The following is a 20,392-nucleotide window of genomic DNA, read 5'->3' on the forward strand; positions in this document are numbered from 1 at the left end:
AATACTCCATTGTGTATATGTACCACAGCTTTCTTATCCATTCATCTGCTGATGGACATCTAGGTTGCTTCCATGTCCTGGCTATTATAAACAGTGCTGCGATGAACATTGGGGTACACGTGTCTCTTTCCCTTCTGGTTTCCTCAGTGTGTATGCCCAGCAGTGGGATTGCTGGATCATAAGGCAGTTCTATTTCCAGTTTTTTAAGGAATCTCCACACTGTTCTCCATAGTGGCTGTACTAGTTTGCATTCCCACCAACAGTGTAAGAGGGTCCAAGGGAACATTTCATGCAAAGATGGGCACAATAAAGGACAGAAATGGTACAGACCTAACAGAAGCAGAAGATATTAAGAAGAGGTGGCAAGAATACACAGAAGAACTGTACAAAAAAGATCTTCACAACCAACATAATCATGATGATGTGATCACCAACCTAGAGCCAGACATCCTGGAATGTGAAGTCAAGTGGGCCTTAGGAAGCATCACTACGGACAAAGCTAGTGGAGGTGATGGAATTCCAGTTGAGCTATTTCAAATCTTAAAAGATGATGCTGTGAAAGTGCTACACTCAATATGCCAGCAAATTTGGAAAACTTAGCAGTGGCCACAGAACTGGAAAAGGTCAGTTTTCATTCCAATCTCAAAGAAAGACAATTCCAAAGAATGTTCAAACTACTGCACAATTGCACTCATCTCACACACTAGCAAAGTAATGCTCAAAATTCTCCAAGCCAGGCCTCAACAGTATGTGAACCGTGAACTTCAGATGTTGAAGGTGGATTTAGAAAAGGCAGAGGAACCAGAGATCAAATTGCCAACATCCGTTGGATCATTGAAAAAGCAAGAGAGTTCCAGAAAAACACCTATTTCTGCTTTATTGACTATGCCAAAGCCTTTGACTGTGTGGACCACAACAAACTGTGGAAAATTCTTAAAAAGATGGGAATACCAGACCTGCCTCTTGAGAAATCTGTATGCAGGTCAGGAAGCAACAGTTAGAACTAGACATGGAACAAATAGACTGGTTCCAAGTAGGAAAAGGAGTACGTCAAGGCTGTATATTGTCACCCTGCTTATTTAACTTATATGCAGAGTACATCATGAGAAACACTGGGTTGGATGATGCACAAGCTGGAATCAAGATTGCCGGGAGAAATATCAATAACCTCAGATATGCAGATGACACCACTCTTATGGCAGAAAATGAAGAAGAACTAAAGAGCCTCTTGATGAAAGTGAAAGAGGAGAGTAAAAAAGTTGGCTTAAAGCTCAACATTCAGAAAACGAAGATCATGGCATCTGGTCCCATCACTTCATGGCAAATAGATGGGGAAACAGTGGAAACAGTGTCAGACTTTATTTTGGGGGCTCCAAAATCACTGCAGATGGTGACTGCAGCCGTGAAATTAAAAGACGCTTGCTCCTTGGAAGAAAAGTTATGACCAACCTAGACAGCATATTAAAAAGCAGAGACTTTACTTTGCCAGCAAAGGTCCATCTAGTCAAAGCTATGGTTTTTCCAGTAGTCATGTGTGGATGTGAGAGTTGGACTGTGAAGAAAGCTGAGCACCGAAGAATTGATGCTTTTGAACTGTGGTGTTGGAGAAGACTCTCGAGAGTTCCTTGGACTGCAAGGAGATCCAAACAGTCCATCCTAAAGGAAATCAGTCCTGAATATTCATTGGAAGGACTGATGCTGAAGCTGAAACTCCAATACTTTGGCCACCTTATGGGAAGAACTGACTCATTTGAAAAGTCCTTGATGCTGGGAAAGATAGAAGGCAGGAGGAGAAGGGGACAACAGAGGATAAGATGGTTGGATGACTCAATGGACGTGAATTTAAGTAAACTCCGAGAGTTGGTGATGGACAGGGAGGCCTGTTAGGTGTGCTTCAGTCCATGGGGTTGCAGAGTCGGACATGACTGACTGAACCAAACTGAAATCTGTTTTCTCGAGTAATCATTAACTTACAGGGGTCTCCCATATTTTTCTACTTACAATCCTCTAGTGGGATTAACTGTTTAATCACCTGTTCTGTCCTTCATTCTGTCCCTATCATTGGGAAGTAGCTACCTTCTTTGAGAGTTTCCCTGTTGTTACATAATAATATTTTCCACATAGGGCTTCCCAGGTGGCTCAGTGGTAAAGAATCTGCCTACAGTGCTGGAGAGGCAGATGTGGATTCAATCCCTGAGCCAGTAACATAATATTATTTTCTACATAGGTCTATGTGAGTGTTCTGTAGAGTTGGAAAACAATCTGTAGCCTTACATCTGTTGGATGATTGCATAAACAGAACCTTGAGAAATGTTTAATAACAGAATGGAAGAATGAATAAATGCTTGTCCCAGAGTCAAATTCACTTCATGGGCCCTCTCTGCCTTCTCATCCCCAAACTACCTTTATGTGACCCCTTTCTTTGCTCTCTGCACAGGATCACCAGCAGGAGTCCAAGTCAGAGGAATCTTCTGACCCCACAAATTATGCAGGGACCACCCCCTCTTTGGAGTTGGAGCAGGAGTTGCATTATTCCTCCATCATCTTCCGTGGGGAGAAGCCTCAGGAGAGCCCTCACTCAGAATACGCAGAGATCAGGATCAAGTGAGGCACCGAAGGCAGTCTGAGCCTCAGCGTCAGGACGTCGCTTCCTGTGGGAAGGAGGACCCACAGGCTGATTCTTGGAGACCTAACATCCCCATCAGCAGTGGGTTCATGAACTACTGCCTGCAAGTTTCCTGCTATATGTCTTAGGCTTTGCAATCACAGAGACCTGGGATCACATCCATGCTCTTTCATTTATTAAGAAAGTAGCATCTTGTGACCCACCTACCCTGACCCCCATCCACCATGCTTTGGTGAAACAAACATGAGAAGTCCAGCCCACAGGGCTGTTGTAAGGATTAAATGGAAGTATGAAATATGCAACAGAAGTCTTGATACATTGTGACTTTTGGCTGAAAACACACACACACACACAAAAACACACACAACCTGAAAGTTGTGAGTTATGCTTTATTTGGGGATCTTACCTAGGACTATAGCTTGGGAGACAGCCTTTCAGATAGCTCTGAGGAACTGCTCTGTAGAGGTAGGGAGGAGCCAGGATATATAGGCAAACGTTTTTGCTGAAAACAAATGTGTAACTGAACATCAAAAATATCACTGCTAATCACAAAAATCAGATACCTCAATGTAATGATTTTAGTGCTTTTCTATGTATGGGAGGATGCAAAAGTCTGAGTCCATTGGAAATTATTCCTTAGATATGCATTTTAATAATCTAGGGCAAGTACTGTGTTTTTCTCCATCCTGAGTTCTCCTCAGGGCACAGCAGCAGGGCAGGCTTCTGTGGCTGATGGCTTGATGGTGGGCAACATTATTATTTTGTCTGCACATTTCACCCCAAGCTGGGTCGGTCCTGTCCCTGGGTACCACATTGGTTACATTTGTCAGCCTCTCTCTTACTCAAAACTCTCCCTTGGATCCCTTACCTGACTTGACCTCCAGCATCATCTCTCTCCATTCCTGAATTTTCCTTTTCCATCCTCTCTACCTCCTACTACTCCTGCTATAGGCAAAATCAAATAATGCCATTTAGAGAATTTCCTAAAGCTTAGAGCTGACCATAACCAAAAGACTGTTCTCTCTCCTTAATCCAACAGAAGAATTTGCAAGCTTCTCAACCTGATATTCCAGGTCAGCAGTCAGGAGACTTTTTGGTAAAGAGACAAATAGTCAGTATTTAGGCTTTTCAAGCTGTATGGTTCCTGTTGCATTTCCCAGCTTCTGCCCTCTGTTCACAACTATAAATCCCCCAAATGGTGCAAGAGACAACCAAGGAGAATTCTGGAAGGTGGTAAGAAGAAGGCAAGTGGGCTTCAGTTCAATTCAGTCGCTCAGTCATGTCTGACTCTTTGTGATCCCATGGTCTGCAGCATGCCAGGCTTCCCTATCCATCACCAACTCCAGGCGCTTGCTCAAACTCATGTCCATCTAGTTGTTGATGCCATTCAACCATCTCATCCTCTGTCATCCCCTTCTCCTCCTGGCTTCAATCTTTCCCAGCATCAGAGTCTTTTCCAGTGAGTCAGCTCTTCGCATCAGGTAGCCAAAGTATTGGAGCTTCAGCTTCAGCATCAGTCCTTCCAATGAATATTCAGGACTGATTTCTTTTAGGTTTGACTAGTTGGATCTCCTTGCAGTTCAAGGGACTCTCAAGAGTCTTCTCCAACACCACAGTTCAAAAGCATCAATTCTTCAGCACTCAGCTTTCTTTAGTAAATATTTAGGCTTTTCAAGCTGTATGGTTCCTGTTGCCTTTCCCAGCTTTTGCCCTCTGTTCACAACTATAAACCCTAAGAATGATGCAAGAGACAACCAAGGAGAATTCTGGAAGGTGATAAGAAGAAGGCAAGTGGGCTTAGGACCCCAGGAATGGAGGAACAATACAGAGTCAGGGCATCTCAGCCCCTACAACACAACCCACTCAGACCCACCGTCTCTCGAACCTGACTGAGAGACAGTCAGGGGTCTTCACCATATTGTCAGGGATGCACACACCCCTCCCATCCTCCAGGTACATCCTCTCTCCCTCCTCCTAGGGGCTCCCACAGCCCGGTCCTCCCGGTTGGATCAGCCCTGGCCACGCCTGACCCTGCCGCCCCTCCCCCACCCAGCTGGTGCTTCCCCAGTGTCAGCCCCACCCCCACCCCACCCCCCAGGACACTCTGCTGGACAGATGGCTGCAGGGGCAGCAACTGGCTCAACCATCAGAGGGACAACCCGAGCAGAGGCCAGGTCAGCACCGCCTGGTGAAGTAAGAGCCCGCTGGGATCAGAGCCAGGGCAAAGAGGAGAAGCAGAGGTTTCCTGGGGTTGCCACACCGTTCCTTCCCTTTTCCCCTCCCAGCCTCAGAGGGCTCCCATCCTGCCGGCTGACCCCTGGCCACTGTGTACACTGAGCACTCCATGGGTTGATTCTTCCTGGAGACCTCGTGGGTTCACTCACTATGGCTGCTTCAAGGAAGTTCCACCAGCTGGCAGGTTTGAACAGCAGAAATTCATTTGCTTATGAACCTGGAGGCTGGAAGTCTGAGATCAAGGTGTCCACGGGGTTGGGTCCTTATTTTTTCTTCATTTTTACATTAAAAAAAATTAACTTATTTTCAACTGCGCTGGGTCTTTGTTGCTGCCCATCTCGGTTTTCTCTAGTTGCAGCGGGTGGGGCCTACTGTTCACTGCAGTGCACAGGCTTCTCTTGTTGAGGGGCACGGGCTCAAGGCCCACGGGCTTTGGTAGCTGCAGCTCCCGGGCTCTAGAGCTCAGATTCAGTAGTTGTGGCGCATGGACTTAGTTGCTTGCAGCATGCGGGATCTTCCCGAACCAGGGATTGAACCCGTGTCCCCTGCGTTGGCAAGTGGATTCTTAACCACTGGACCATCAGGGAAGTCCTTAAGTTTTAAAACAATTTTTGATTAACATATAGTTGCTTTACAATGTTGTATTAATCACTGCTGTACAGCAAAGTGATTCAGTTATACATATGTATACAGTCTTCTGTGGCCTCTCTTCTTGGCTTGTAGACAGTTGTCTTCTCTCCGTGTCTCCACGTGGTAGCTTCTCAGTGTGTGTCTGTGTCCTAACCGCTTCTACTTACATGGACATGGGCCCTATGAGGGCCAACCTCAATGACCTCATTTTACCTTAATTACCTCACACGTACAGTTGTGAGAGCTGGACTGAGTGCCAAAGAATTGATGCCTTTGCATTGTGGTGCTGGAGAAGACTGCTGAAAGTCCTTTGGATAGCAAAAAGATCAAACCAGTCTATCTTAAGGAAAATCAACCCTGAACACTCATTGGAAGGACTGATGCTGAAGCTGAAGCTCCAGTATTTTGGTCATCTGATTCGAACATTGGAAAAGTCCCTGATGCTGGGAAATATTGAGGGCAGAAAGAGAAGAGGGTGTTAGAGGATGAGAGGGTTGAATGGTATTGCCAATGCAATGGGCATGAACTCAGGCAAACTTTGGGAGGTGGTGAAGGACAGAGAGGCCTGGCCTGCTGCAGTCCATGGGGTTGCAAAAGGTCGGACACGACTGGGCGACTAAATGACAACACAACCTCTTTAAAGGCCCTGTCTCCAAATGCAATCACATTTAGAGGCACTAGGGGTTAGGACTTGCAGATATAAATTTTTTTGGGGTGGGTAATAGAATTCAGCCCCAACACCCCATGAACAACAGGGATGCAATTCTGCACAGAATGATTAAGCCACTTCCCAAGGTGGCACAGCATGCATTAGGGAGCAAGGCTCGGCCCAGAGCCATCTGACTGCAGAGTCTGTGCCCTGGATCCCCTCTTCGGAGGCCTCAGATGAGGCTTTGGTATCTATCAAAGATACCACTGACCACCAGGAGCTTCTCGCTGAAGGAGGGACTCAGAGGAATGGGCAGGGCCAGACATGTGACCTGCAAGACGGCCACACCAGAGACTGTAGAAAATGCCCAGGACAAGGGTTGAACATTATTATTCCTACATGTACAGATGAAAACGAGAAGGCAATGGCACCCCACTCCAGTACTCCTGCCTGGAAAATCCCATGGATGGAGGAGCCTGGTGGGCTGCAGTCCATGGGGTCGCTAAGAGTCGGACGTGACTGAGCGACTTCACGTTCACTTTTCACTTTCATGCACTGGAGAAAGAAATGGCAACCCACTCCAGTGTTCTTGCCTGGAGAATCCCAGAGACGAGGGTCCCTGGTGGGCTGCCATCTATGGGGTTGCACAGAGTCGGACACGACTGAAGTGACTTAGCAGCAGCAGCAGCAGCAGCACAGATGAAAAAGCTGAGGCTTGGAGGGGAAGAAGAGCAGGCCCACCTGCCCCCAAAGGCTGTCATCTTGCTCTCAGTGCCCGGCTCCCAGGCCTGGCGTGCGCAGTCAACACCAGGGGGGCCAGGGCAGGCTGCTGTTACTAGATCAAGAAACCCCATGCTCCCCTGGGATCATGTTCTCATAGCACCTTCATTCTGGTCCCACCCACTCTGGCCATTTACACCCGGGAACTCACCTTCTAACTGCACAGAGCAATCGAGTTTTTCCTCTAAACTCCGAGCTGGCCACTCCCAGCTCACTGTATCAACGGGACCTGGGGTGTCAGAGAAGTTCTCCAGGATGACACAAAGTCTGTCCCATTCTTCCTGGGGCTCCAGTTCCGAAAACAGAGATGCACATGTGTGCCGTTGTCATATCATCTCAGTAACTAATCACCACCTCCTTCATCCGGGGGGGTGGGTACCCATCCCCATCTTTCATGCCTAGAGCTTCCCCGGCTGCCCTTCCTGCCTCCCACACCCGGCGGGGACTTACCGGCCTGATTTCCAGCTGTGGACAGAGGTGCAGAGGGGTCAGGTGGAGGACAGGGAGCCGGGAGCCTCCCCTGGGCAGTGCTCCCTGCTTGTGACCCTCAGCGGGGCCTCATCTAGACGGTTCCTCTTCAGGATTCACGTGGCTCTGGCAGCCTGTGGATGCTGAGTTCTTCTTTTGTGGTCTGTCACTTTCTGACCTCAGCCCTGGGCTTCCTGTTGGGGCTTGCTCTCAATCCTGTGACACCAAGGCTCCAAGAGTGTCACCCCAAAGATGCTGCTGCTGCCACTGCTGCTGTCGCTGCTGTGGGTAGGTGAGTGGGGCTGGGGCTCGACTAATCCTCATTTCCCCGAGGGGTCCCTGGCTCAGGATCTGAGATACCAGCTGGACGTGCCGCGGTCCGTGTCAGTGCAGGAGGGCCTGTGTGTCCACGTGGCCTGCTCTGTCTACTATCCCCGGGAAGGCTGGAAAGACTCTGACCCAGCTCACAGCTACTGGTTCCGGGAAAGGACAGATTCCCCTGGAGATCCCGCAGTGGCCACAAACAACCCAGAGCGTGAGGTGCTCGGTGAGACCCAGGGCCGATTCCTCCTCGTTGGAGACCCCTGGACCAAAGACTGCTCCCTGGACATCAGAGACGCCCAGAGGACGGATACGGGGACATACATCTTTAGGGTGGAGAGAGGGCCTACTGTGAGATATAGTTATAAATGGCATCCGCTTTCAGTCCGTGTGATGGGTAAGGATGGGGCCAAGTGGAGGGCATACATACAGGGGTCCTGAGGGTCCCCAGAGCAGGGTGGGAAGGGAACCCTGTCTTCTCATCCTGGGGGGGGACCCAGGGGTACAGGATGCTGGGGAACAACTGCTCTGAGGGGCACACAGGGGTCCCCCCTCCAGTCCTGGGTCCGTGTCTCCGCCTCTCCAGCTCTGACAGACACACCTGACATCCACGTCCAGGAGACCCTAGCATCCGGCCGCCCCACCAACCTCACCTGTGCGGTGCCATGGGCCTGTGAGAGGGGGACGCCCCCCACCTTCTCCTGGACCGGTGTCGCCCTCACCTCCCCAAACCCCGAGAGTCCCCACTCCTCAGTGCTCACCCTCACCCCGAGTCCCCAGGACCACGGCACCAACCTCACGTGTCGTGTGACCTTCCCCGGAGCTGGTGTGAGCACAGAGGCGACCATCAGGCTCAATGTGTCCTGTGAGTGGGGGTGGAGGGGCAAGAGGCTGGGTCCCCAACGGTGTTGGGGAGAGGGAGGCAGGGCCTGGGCTGCTGGAACTGGGGAGGATGGATGAGGATACCCCACTCCACTTGCTTCCCACTTCTGATGTTTCTGGGAGGCCTATGTTCCTGCCCCTGAAAAGGGACAGTTATGTCTGTCTGTCCAGATGCACCCCAGGAGCTGACCATCAGAGTGTACCAGAAAGAAGGCACAGGTATACGTCAAAACCTCTCTTCTTGGGGCAGTGACGGAAATGGGGTCTGTCTCTGACCTTCCGAGCTGATCTGGGGTTCAGGACTCAGATGGACGGTGTGGGAACAGCAGGGGTGGGAAGCCCCCCACACTGGCTTGTGGGCTTACAAACCAGCCTCCCCCTTCCGCTGACCCTGTTCTCATGGATGTCGCCTGGCCTCTTCCTTGCCAAATGGATGTAACTGTCCCCACTGCCTGGGTTCTATCTTCCTCCCAAATCCTGCCTTCTCTCTCCTTAGGGGTTGGCTCTCACTGGTTGGCAAGAGCCAGTTGTGCAACTGTGTCCATCTTTTCCCACTTCTGGGTTCAGTGGCTTCAAATGAGGCATTTGAAATTGGCCACGATGGGAGTTTTTACGCAGAGGAAATCGACAATGCTCCGAACCAGGACAATATGAGCCACTAAGCAATGGAAGAGATAGGCAGAGTGAGGCTAGCTTTCTCTCTGTCTTGCCAGGACCTGAAACTCTGGGCAAAAGCCAGTCTCTTTCAGTCCAGGAGGGCCAGTCCCTGCGCCTGGACTGTGTTCCTGACAGCAACCCTCCTGCCATGATCAGCTGGACCCGAGAGAGCCTGACCCTGAGCCCCTCGAATTCCTTGAACCCTGGGGTCCTCGAGCTGCCCTGGGTGGAACTGAGGGACCAGGGGTTATATGTCTGCCAAGCTCAGCATCCACTGGGCTCCGAGAAAGCGTTTCTGAACCTCGTTGTGAGAAGTGAGTTGGAACACACCCGGGGGAAGGAGGCCGGGGTTCCAGGGAGGGGAAAGCTCCCCTGATCCCTCCCGTATCTCCCCACAGCTCCCCCGCAGCTGCTGGGCCCCTCCTGCTCCCAGGAGGACGAGGGTCTGAGCTGCAGCTGCTCCACGAGAGCCTGGCCGGCCCCCTCCCTGCACTGGCGGCTGGGCGAGGGGCTGCTGGCGGGGAACTTCATTAACGCCTCCTTTGAGATTGCCTCCAGCTCCGCCGGGCCCTGGGCTAATAGCTCCCTGAGCCTCCGCGAGGGGCTCAGCTCCGGCCTCAGACTCAGCTGTGAGGCCCAGAACGCCCATGGGAAACAGATCGTGAAGATCCTGCTGCTGCCAGGTCTGGGGAAAGGGGAAGTCGCGCATCTGGGTCCTAGAAAACGTGGAGAGGAAGAGAAATGGGCATGATTCTGGGCTAAAGGGGACTAGCATTCAAGGTCCTCTGTGGTACCAGGGGAGGGGGGCACAGGAGGATGCAGTTGTATCAAGGATGGTGGACACAGCACCGAGTCCTGGGGAAAAGTGGGCACACTCGTGGGTCATGGATATGAGAAGGCTGGGGGCTCAGGTGCCCGCTTGAAGGGGGCTGGAAGTCACCCCAGGTCTCATATCTGCAGGGAAACCAGGACCCAGGACTGGCGTGGTTCAGGGGGCCATCGGAGGAGCCGGTGTCACAGCCCTGCTTGCTCTCTGTCTCATCTTTGTGTGAGTGGGGGCCTCAGCTGGGGACCACTATGAGGGTGGGTGCAATGGGAGGAGGACGGGGGCGAAGACTCAAAGAATCTTCAAAACTCAAAGCTCAGGACTTCCCTGGTGGTCCAGTGGTTAAGAATCCGCCTGCCAGTGCAGGGGACATGGGTTCGATACCTGGTCCGGGAAGATCCCACATGGGCGTGGGACAACTAAGCCTGTGTGCCACAACTACTGAAGCTTGCTTGCCTAGACCCCGTGCTCTTCGACTAGAGAAGGCACTGCAGTAGGAAGTCCACGCAGGGCACCTAGAGAGTAGCCCCCACTGGCCCCAACTAGAGAAAGCCACTAGGCAGCAAGGAAGACCACCACAGCCAAAAATAAACTAATTGTTTTTTTAAAAAAACACTTAAAGCCCAGAGTTGAGGGCACTGGTGGACTGATGACGCTGAAAAGGAGGTGGCTCGCTGAAGTGGCATCAAGAATGCAGCCTCCTGACATCTTGGCCCAGTGTGGACCCTGGCACTGGCCGTGCGGGAGGAGGGCGCTTGCTTTCTGGTCACGGTCTCTGCAGCTGGACACCGGCCTGCGTTCAGGAAGTCCCTCTGGACTCCCTAGAGGAGCCCTCTTAAAGGCCTTGGTCTCTTTTCAGGGTGAAGATCTACAGGAAGAAGTCGGTGGAGAGAGCGTCGAGCCAAGATGGCGACTGCCCAGCGTCGCGTCCCGCGTCCCGGGTGAGTGACATGGGCGGCTTGCCGTCCAGTGTCCCCACCGGACCCCTCTGCCTACACAGGGGCCGCGGCAGCCTACTTAGCACCTAAGAAAAACGTGATCTCCCCCACCCCGCCCCCGCCTCCAAGTTTGCTTTTCCTCTCGAGTTTCTTGTTGCACTCAAATCACCCTCTCGTCTTTCTGCACTCGCCGGAGCCTAGAATTCACCGAGTCCTGTCCATCTTCCGTTTAGCAAAGTTCTTCTCCTTTTGGCCCCTTTCCTGCTGAGCCCTCACTCTCTTCTGGGTCAGTGGCTCTCTCTCTCCTCCCCCACTAAGCTCTCAGCAAGAAGTTCCCCAAACAGCTTTTCTTTACAGTCACCCTGTGCTTGCCGTCCCCCCGCCGAGTATAAATCCAACAGAAATAGGATGTGAGCCACGAGTACAACTTAAAACCTAGCCATGTTTAAAAAAAAAAAAAAGGAGAAAGGAACGTGAGATCGGTTTTTATATAATATTTTATTTAACCGAATGTAGCCAAAGTATCATCTCAAACATCATGTCATCAATAGTGAACATAAATGCACAAATTATTAATAGGATATTTTCTTTCTCTTTCTTTCTCTTCTCTCTTCCTTCCTTCCTTTTTCTTTCTTTGTTTCTCTTTGTCTCTTCCTTTCCTTCCTTCCCCTTTCTTTCCGTATCTCTTTCTCCCTTCCTTCTTTCCTTCCTCTGTTCCCCTCCCTTTCTTTCTCTCTCTTTTTCTTTTTTAATACAAAAACTTTGACCTCCAGTATTCATTTTTGACTGATTCACTACATTTCTTGGGTTCAAGAGCCACGCATGGCTAGGGGCTCCTGTATTGGACAGCACAGGCCTAAGGAATCAAGCCCAGATTCTTCAGTCTGGTATTCTATAATCTGTCCCCTGCCAAGTTCTCCCGCCAGCATCCTGTCCCTCCCCACAAATGAGCTTATTGTATTCTATGATATTATGATCTATAAAAAGAAATATATATTTGATCTTTATCCCCTATTCCTGACACAGAGCTCCTAGAACACTTGAAGTGATGGGAGTGTTAAAGGGGTCTCTTGTTATTTTCATGGGGTGACTTTTGGAAAGTACCTAAGGATAGGGCCTGGTTGTCAGGAGAACCAAGCAGAGGGGACTGGAACCTTCAGTCCCACCCCCTGACCTCCAGGGATGGGAGAGGCGCTGGAGGATTTCAGTCGCCAAAGGCCAGTGGTTTAGTCAATCATGTCTGTGGTGTGAAGCCTCCCTAAAACCCTCAAAGGATGGGGTTTAGAGAGCTTTCGGGTTGGTAAACAAGTGGAGATTTGAGCAGGACAAAGCAATTGGAGAAGGCATGGAAACTGTGTCCTTTCCCTATACCTTGCCCTCAGCATCTCTTCCATCTGGCTGTTTCTAAGTTAATATTGTCCAGTCGCTCAGTCGTGTTCAACTCTTTGGACCCCGTGGACGGCAGCATGCCAGGCTTCCCTGTCCTTCACTATCTCCCTGAGTTTGCTCAAACTCATGTCCATTGAGTCAATGATGCCATCCAACCATCTCACCCTCTGTTGCCCGCTTCTCCTCCTGCCCTCAATCCTTCCCAGCATTGGGTTCTAAATAAGTTCATTTGTATCATTTTTTTAGATTTCACATATAAGCGATATCATGTAATTGTCTGTCTTTGTTCGACTTACTTCACTTAGTATGATAACCTCTAGATCCATCCATGTTGCCACAAATAGCTTTATTTCATTCTTTTTTTAAAATAATGTATTTTGTTGAAGTATAGTTGATTTACAATGCTATGTTAATTTCTGCTGTACAGCAAAGTGATTCAGTTATGTATATATATATGAATATATATACATTCTTTATCCCATTATTTCTTCCCATTATGGTTTATCAAGGTAATTGAAAATAGTTCTCTGTAGGACCTTGTTGTTTATCCATCCTATATATAATAGTTTGCCTCCGCTGATCCCAAATTCCCAATCCATCCCTCCCTCACCCCACCCCACTCCTTGGCAATTATAAATCTGTTCTCTATGTCTGTGAGTCTGTTTCTGTTTTATTTCATTCTTTTTTAAGTGTCATGCCAATTGATGTCATTCAAATATTCCCCTGCCCTACACCAGGCAGACTGTCGTCACACTTCCCTATAATAACCACAGGCCTGTTCCCCCAACACCGTGAGCTCCTGGAGGGCAGTGCAGGTCTCCTGCAGACCTCTGTGACTCTCGCCCACAGCACCCTGCTTCTGTCCATCAAAACACAATTTGCAATTTGATAAGTTTTGAGTGTGTGACAAGTTCATACTGTCTCCTTGTCCTGATAGACAGTGCAAGGTCAGGGACCTTGTCTGTGGAAGAATCACTTCACTTTGCTCCCTCTATTTTCCTATCTGTAAAATGGTGATAACATTTATATCACCCATGGAGGGAGGTTGTAAGGATTCAGTGAGATGAGTAATAAGAAGAACAGACCATTCTGATTAAAGGTATGGATGAATGAAGGAGTGACTGAATGAGTGAATCCTCAGGAAATGGGTGTGAAAATGAATAAGTGAATAAATACCCTCCTCAAGCTCTGGGTTCCCTTCTCCAGACCTCAAAGGCCAGCTTAAGTCGTTCTCTCTTCCCACTCAGGGTCACTTCAACGAATCCTGGTCAGACAGCCCCTCTGACTACCAGACCCCAGCTTCGGCTGCTTCCACCTCAGAGAAGGAACAAGAACTCTATTATGCAAACCTCAGTTTCCACAGACCGAGGACCCACAACTTTCAGGTCTGGGACACCACCGAGTACTCAGAGATCAAGATTGGGAAGTGATAGGACCCTGTCTCCACCCCCAGAAAATGCACCTCTGAGGGACGTGTGTGTCAGATACTGATTCTTGAAGACTTGGCTGCCTGCTGAGCCAAAGCCTGTAAGTGAGAAGGTGAGGTTCCTTGGAGTGGCTGAAGGTCACAGTTAGAGAGTCCTGGGTTCAAATCCAGGCTTGGGTAATGCTAAGGGTGTTATGTCAAGCAAGTCAAAGGAGTTTACCTCTCTGTGCCTCAGTTTCCTCCTCTGTAAAGTGAGGATAATATTCCTCAGTTCAGTTCAGTTCAGTCACTTAGACGTGTCTGGTTCTTTTTAACCCCATGGACTGCAGCACGCCAGGCTTCCCTCACCATCACCAACTCTCGGAGTTTACTCAAACTCATGTCCATTGAGTCGGTGATGCCATCCAAGCATCTCATCCTCTGTTGTCCCCTTCTCCTCCCACCTTCAGTCATTCCCAGCATCAGGGTCTTTTCCAGTGAGTCAGTTCTTCGCATCAGGTGGCCAAAGTATTGGAGTTTCACCTTCAACATCAGTCCTTCCAATGAATACTCAGGACTGATTTCCTTTAGGATAGACTGGTTGGATCTCCTTGCAGTCCAAGGGCCTCGCAAGAGTCTTCTCCAACACCACAGTTCAAAAGCATCAATTCTTCAGCGCTCAGCTTTCTTCATGCGAGCATGCACTGTGGAACATGACTGACGTGACTTAACGCACACACACGTGCACTGTGGGTGTTGTTAACCATGTTTGTGATATGTTACCTCAGAATAGAGGGAGATGTCAGCTTTTGATTCTACCACATACTTCTATTTTGCCTGACTAGTTTTTGACTATTCTTAACAACATATATTATTTTAGTTTTTTGTTTTTCTTTTCTGGTGGGGTGTGACATGTATTATTTTTTTTTAAGTAAATCTAAATGTAATTCTCTGGGTGGAGAAGATACTTCCCAATACATGTATCTAACAAAGGACACCCAGAGAATATAAAGAATATGTATTTTAAAATAATTAAAAAATTAAACAATAAATTTTTAAAAATGTAAAGGAATATATAAAGAGCTTCCACAAATCAATAAGAAAAAGACAAGCAAATAGAAAGGCAAGATAGTCAAATGGCCAACAAGCATACAGAAATGTATTCAACTTTTGTAGCTGCCGAGGAAATACAAATGAAAATTGCAGTGGTATGCCAGTTGCATAGTGACATTGGCTAAGATAATAAAAATAATATCAAGGAAATTGAGTGTTGAGGATATTACATGAAGTGAAATAAGCCAGTTGTACAGAAAGACAAATAGTGCGTGATTCCAGCTATAGGAAGTATTCAAAGAAATTAAACTGTGAAACAGAAGGTAGAGGGGTCCCCGGGGGATACTCAGAGGTTGGGGAGATAGGAAGTTACTATTCAATAGGTGTAGAGTTTCATTTTTGCAAGATGAAAACATTCGTAGAGATTTGATGGCCAACAAGATGCATATAATAAACACTACTGTATCATGCGCTTATAAACGGTTAAGATGGTAAATTTTATATCATTTTTTTTTTAACCACAGTTTTTAAAGAAAAGCATTATAAAGTGGATACCAGGGGCTGGGGACTGGAGGAGTCAGTGGACAGTTAATGTTTAATGGATACAGAATTTCAGTTTCAGATGATGAAAAAGTTCTAGAAATGGACGATGCTGATGGTTACACAACTTGAACGTGTTTAACACCATTTAATTGCACACTTGAAAATAGTTACATCGGTAAATTTTATATCATGGGTACTTCATCCAATAAAAAATGCTTTCTTAAAGAATATCCAGTGTTGGGACTTCCCTGGTGGTCCAGTGTTTAAAACTTTGTTTCCCATACAGGGGGCACAGTTTCGATCCTAGTTGGGGAACTAAGATTCCACATGTCTCAAGGCACGGCCAAAAAATAAATAGCATTTCAAAGAAAAAAAGAATATCAAGTGTTGGTGATGATGTGGAGCAATTGGAACTCTTCCAAAGTGCTGGTAGGAGTGAGAATAGGTACAACCAACTTTGGAAAATGCCTGTCACTCTAACACTGAGCACACGAGACAACCATTCAACTCCCAGGTATGCATTCAACAGAAGCGTGTATGCATGTTCACCAAATGTATCCAAAGTTTTCACAACAGTGCCTGTTGTAATGGCTGAAAAAACGGAACCTGCCCAAATGCCCATCAACAGTAAGACAGTTGACAGACAACGAAGTTCCTCTGGATAGCACAGGGGACTGTATTCAGTGTCCTGGGGTGAGTCCTTATGGAAAAGAATGTAAAAAAGAATGTACAGAGATGTATAACCGAGTCACTTTACCATACCAGAAATGATCACAACATTGTAAATCAACTGTATTTCGAAAAAAGAAAAAACATTAAGACAGGTGACAAGGTCCTATTCTATAGCATAGGGAACCATATTCAGTTTCTTGTAATAAACCACAGTGGAAAAGAATATGGAAAATACTATGAAAAAGAATGTTGTCATTGTTTAGCTGCTCAGTCGTGTCTGACTCTTTTGTGGCCCTGTGGACTGTAGCACGCCAAGCTCCTCAGTACATGGGGATTCTCTAGGCGAGAATACTGGAGTGGGTTGCCATTTCCTTTTCCAGGGGATATTCCTGACCCAGGGATCGAACCCAGGACTCCTGCATTGGCAGGCAGATTCCTTACCACTGAGCCCAGGGAAGACATTAAAAAGAATATATGGCTGAATCACTGCAGAAACAGACTCAGATATAGAGACCGGATCTGTGGTTTTCAAGAGAGTGTAAGGAGAGGGATGGATTGGGAGTTTGGGATTAGCAGATGCAAACTATTATATATAGAATGGATAAACATGCTACTGTGTAGCATGGGGAACTATACTCAATATCTTGTAATAAACCATAATGGAAAATAAAAAAATTGTAAGTGCCTTCCCAATAGCCAAAATAGAAATCCATATGTCTATTGGTGGATGAATGGATAAACAAAATATGATCCATCCATACAGTGGCACCAACCCACTCCAGTGTTCTTGCCTGGAGAATCCCATGGACTGAGGAGCCTCACAGGCTACAGTTCATGGGCCTGCAAAGAGTCAGACACAACTGAGTGACTAGGCAGTACAATGGCGCATCATTCAGCAGTAGAAGCACAGATACACACTGCATCATGGATGAACCCAAACATATGCTAAATGAAAGACACCAGACACAAATGGTCACATAGTGTATGATTCCCATTTATACGAAACATCCAAGATATTTACCTCCACAGAGACAGGAAGCTGATGAGGGGCTGCCAGGAGCTTTGGGAAAGAGAAGACTCTTGAAGAGTCCCTTGGACTTCAAGGAGACCCAACAAGTCCATCCTAAAGGAAATCAACTCTGAATATTCATTAGAAGGACTGATGCTGAAGCTGAAGCTCCAATACCTTGGCCACCCAATGCAAAGAGCCAACTCATTGGAAAAGACCCTGATGCTGGGAAGGATTGAGGGGAGGGGGAGAAGGGGGTGACAGAGGATGAGATGGTTGAATGGCATCACCAACTCATTGAACATGAGTTTGAGCAAACTCAGGGAGATAGTGAAGGACAGGGGAGCCTGGCGTACTTCAGTCCATGGGGTCGCAAAGAGTGTGACATGGCTGAGCGGCTGAATAACAAACAACGAGGGGTTTGGGCAAGGAGGAAATAGAGAGTAACTGTTTAATGGGTACAGAGCTTCTTTTTGGGGTGAGGAAAAATGTTTTGAAACTAGAGGTACTGGTTACACAACATTGTGCATATACTAAATGCAACTAAACTGTTCACTTAAAAATGGTTAATTTGATAAAAATTAGATAAAAAACAAGGGGATTTCCCTGGTGGTCCAGTGCGTGAAACTGTCACAGCCAAGGCAGGGATGAGGGTTCCATCCCTGGTTGGGGACTAAGATCCCGCACAGTATGCAGCAAAGCCAAAAGATAAAAAAGTAATCTATTGGTTAATTTTATGTCATGAAGATTTCCTCTTCATTAAAATCATAATAATTTAAGCTCAAAGTCGTTCTGCCAGGATTCAGGCACCTGTTTCACCACTTAAGCTCTTGCTACTGCCGCTTGCTTCTGCATCAAATGGGGATGACAGCATTTCTTGGTTCGTTTGGTTGTTTTGAGGATTCAGTGAATTCGCGTCCACAGGCACGGTGCAGTGCTCTGCGTTCAGTCAGCCCCCAGTGGCCGATCAGAGTGCACCATACAGCCAAACACTGCCCAGGTAACCATTAGACTTACTAAATGACCGCCAGACTCAAGGCTATAAAGCCGGGGCACCCTAATCAGGTGTTTGTATGGTTATGGGGAAAGGATGTTGACACACAAGTTAGCAAAGGAGAAGTATGAGGCTTATCTCAACTCTTCATGGCCAGGCTTCTGTTTCAGTTCCCTCCTCCCTCATTGCCAGTTTCCACTGAGTCACCAACTCCCAGATGCTTTGTCTCTATCCCAGCCTGACCTCTCTCCCCTGAGCCTTAAAACACCCCCTCTCCTCAAAACCTGGGCTCCGGTCTCACTCCCTCCAGCCCATCCCCACCACCAGCAGCAGAGGGAGCAAACATGCAGCTCCAACCCTGTCCCTCCCCTCCTCAGTGTCCTTCTACGCCGGCCTCGTTCCCTCAAGACGAAGCCTCAACCTCAGGGACAGTTATTCAAGAACGTTCACACTCTCACCATCATCTGCCTTTCCCCCGCCCTCAGCCACCCCCCACATCCCCCAGCCACATCGCTGCCACTTCCTAAGGACCTTGCGCCTCTTCCTGTCTCTCCAACCCTGGTTTACCTGGTTCCACCCCACTATAGTATTGCCCCCTCTCTCCATCTTTGCGATGCATGCTTATCCTTTGAGACTGGGTCTACATTTCCTCAGACAAGCTACGTTCCCTGCCTTACCCTGTCCCCACCCCTGCAGTTGCCCACGTGTGGATAAGAGCTTGGTTTGTCAGCCTCTGCACTGTTGATACATGGGCATTTGGGGCTGGACGATTCTTTGTTGATGGGGTGGGTCTTGTGCACAGCAGGACATCAGCGAACATCTCTGCTCTCTACCCATGAGATGTCAGGAGCTTTCGATGTCCGGTTTCGACAACCAAAAATGCCCATTAACAAATGCCCCTGGGAGACTGGAAAGCCCCCACGCCCAGCTGAGCCCCACTGGGTTACAGTCTCTCTTCTCTGTCTTCACAATGGAATGGAAACTTTCCCCAGTTCTCTTTTTTAAAGTCACCGCAAGCACTATTTCTTTACTCCTGGTCAGTTTCAAAACCATTAAGTGTATTTCAGTTCCTTTGCCTTGTGTTCAGGAGGGGAGTCTTGGGAAGTTTTTACACTGCCTCCTCATTCCTTTGTTCCCCAAACTTTTTTTGGTTGCTGTCTTTCCCACTGTGCCTGAAATGCTAAGAATAACTGAGAGGAGAAAGATACAGTTTCTGCCCCAAAGGAGTTCAAGTTCACGGGGAAAGGGTTGGAGAAGGAACAGAAATATGTAACCTGTTTAAAACACAGTGTAATGAGCCTCTTATCCAGATGGACATTGGGGATTAAGGGAAAAACAGGAGTTGGCCAAGCAGAGTGAGAGGTGAGAGGGTGGTGGTTTGGGCCAGGGTGGCAGTAGGTCAGCTGGTTAGAAGTGGCCAGGCTTTGAATATATTTTGGAAAACGGCACCAACAGGATTTTCTGACATATAGAAGACTAGTCAAGAGGGGGAGGAGCCAAGATGGCGGAGGAGTAGGACGGGGAGAACACTTTCTCCCCCACAAATTCAGCAAAAGAGCATTTAAACGTCGAGTAAATTCCACAAAACAACTTCTGAATGCCGGCAGAGGACATCAGGCACCCAGAAAAGCAACCCAACTCTTCGAAAGGAGGTAGGAAAAAATATTAAAAACAAAAAAAAAGAGACAAAAGAGGGAGGGACGGAGTTCCGTCCCGGGAAGGGAATCTTAAAAAGAGAGAAGTTTCCAAACATCAGGAAACCTTCTCACTGCCGAATCTGTGCCGAGCTTTGGAAGCACAGAGGGCAACATAACAGGGAGAAAAAATAAATAAACAATTTAAAACTCGCAGATTGCGAGCCCTACAGTAACTCCCCCAGCAGAGAAGCAGCGCAGATGCCTGCATCCGCCATTAGCAAACCGGGGCCGGGCAGGGAGGCGCGCCGTGGGCTGCATCGCTGAGAGTAAGAATCTGGCCTGAATACCCTGAGCGCTATCTGAGCGAAATAATTTGGGCTAGCAAACCAGACTGTGGGATACATACCACGCGAAAAGCCAGCCCTAACCTAAGACCGCCAGGCCCGCGCCCGAAACAAAGGACTGAACAGAGATAGCCGGCTGCAGACCTTCCCCCTCCGGTGACAGGCAGCCAGAGCCGGAAGGGGGCAATCGCAGCCCCAGAGAGACATTATCTATAAAATTGTAAGCAGGCTTCTTTGCTAACTAAAACTTCTTGGGGGTCTGGACGGTCAACATCTGCCTGAGAAGGTGTGCCGGTTTTACATCCAGATAACCGAGTGGCGGGGGGGGGATAAG

The 20,392-nt window shown here is 48.3% G+C and overlaps 1 protein-coding gene across 7 annotated transcripts in view; it reads left to right on the forward strand.

Annotated features, from left to right (window-relative positions):
* The window catches only part of LOC104995706 (myeloid cell surface antigen CD33-like), a 21,357-nt gene extending 7,240 nt beyond the window's left edge, over window positions 1–14,117 (forward strand). For 2 of the 7 annotated variants that reach the window (XM_010849683.1, XM_010849684.1), the window contains one exon: window positions 2,438–3,916. In XM_010849683.1, the coding sequence (XP_010847985.1) occupies window positions 2,438–2,608 (171 nt within the window). In that variant the 3' untranslated portion in view covers window positions 2,609–3,916. Of the gene's footprint in view, window positions 1–2,437; window positions 3,917–7,513; window positions 8,107–8,295; window positions 8,575–8,762; window positions 8,811–9,304; window positions 9,563–9,646; window positions 9,932–10,208; window positions 10,297–10,933; window positions 11,016–13,648 lie in introns of those variants that run through there. The other 5 variants (XM_010849681.1, XM_010849682.1, XM_010849680.1 and 2 more) reach the window with 5 other exon arrangements.
* The last annotated feature ends 6,275 nt before the right edge of the window (window positions 14,118–20,392 follow it).

This window comes from Bison bison, unplaced genomic scaffold, assembly GCF_000754665.1.
Source record: "Bison bison bison isolate TAMUID 2011002044 unplaced genomic scaffold, Bison_UMD1.0 scf7180017864285, whole genome shotgun sequence".
NCBI classification, from domain to species: Eukaryota; Metazoa; Chordata; class Mammalia; order Artiodactyla; family Bovidae; genus Bison; species Bison bison.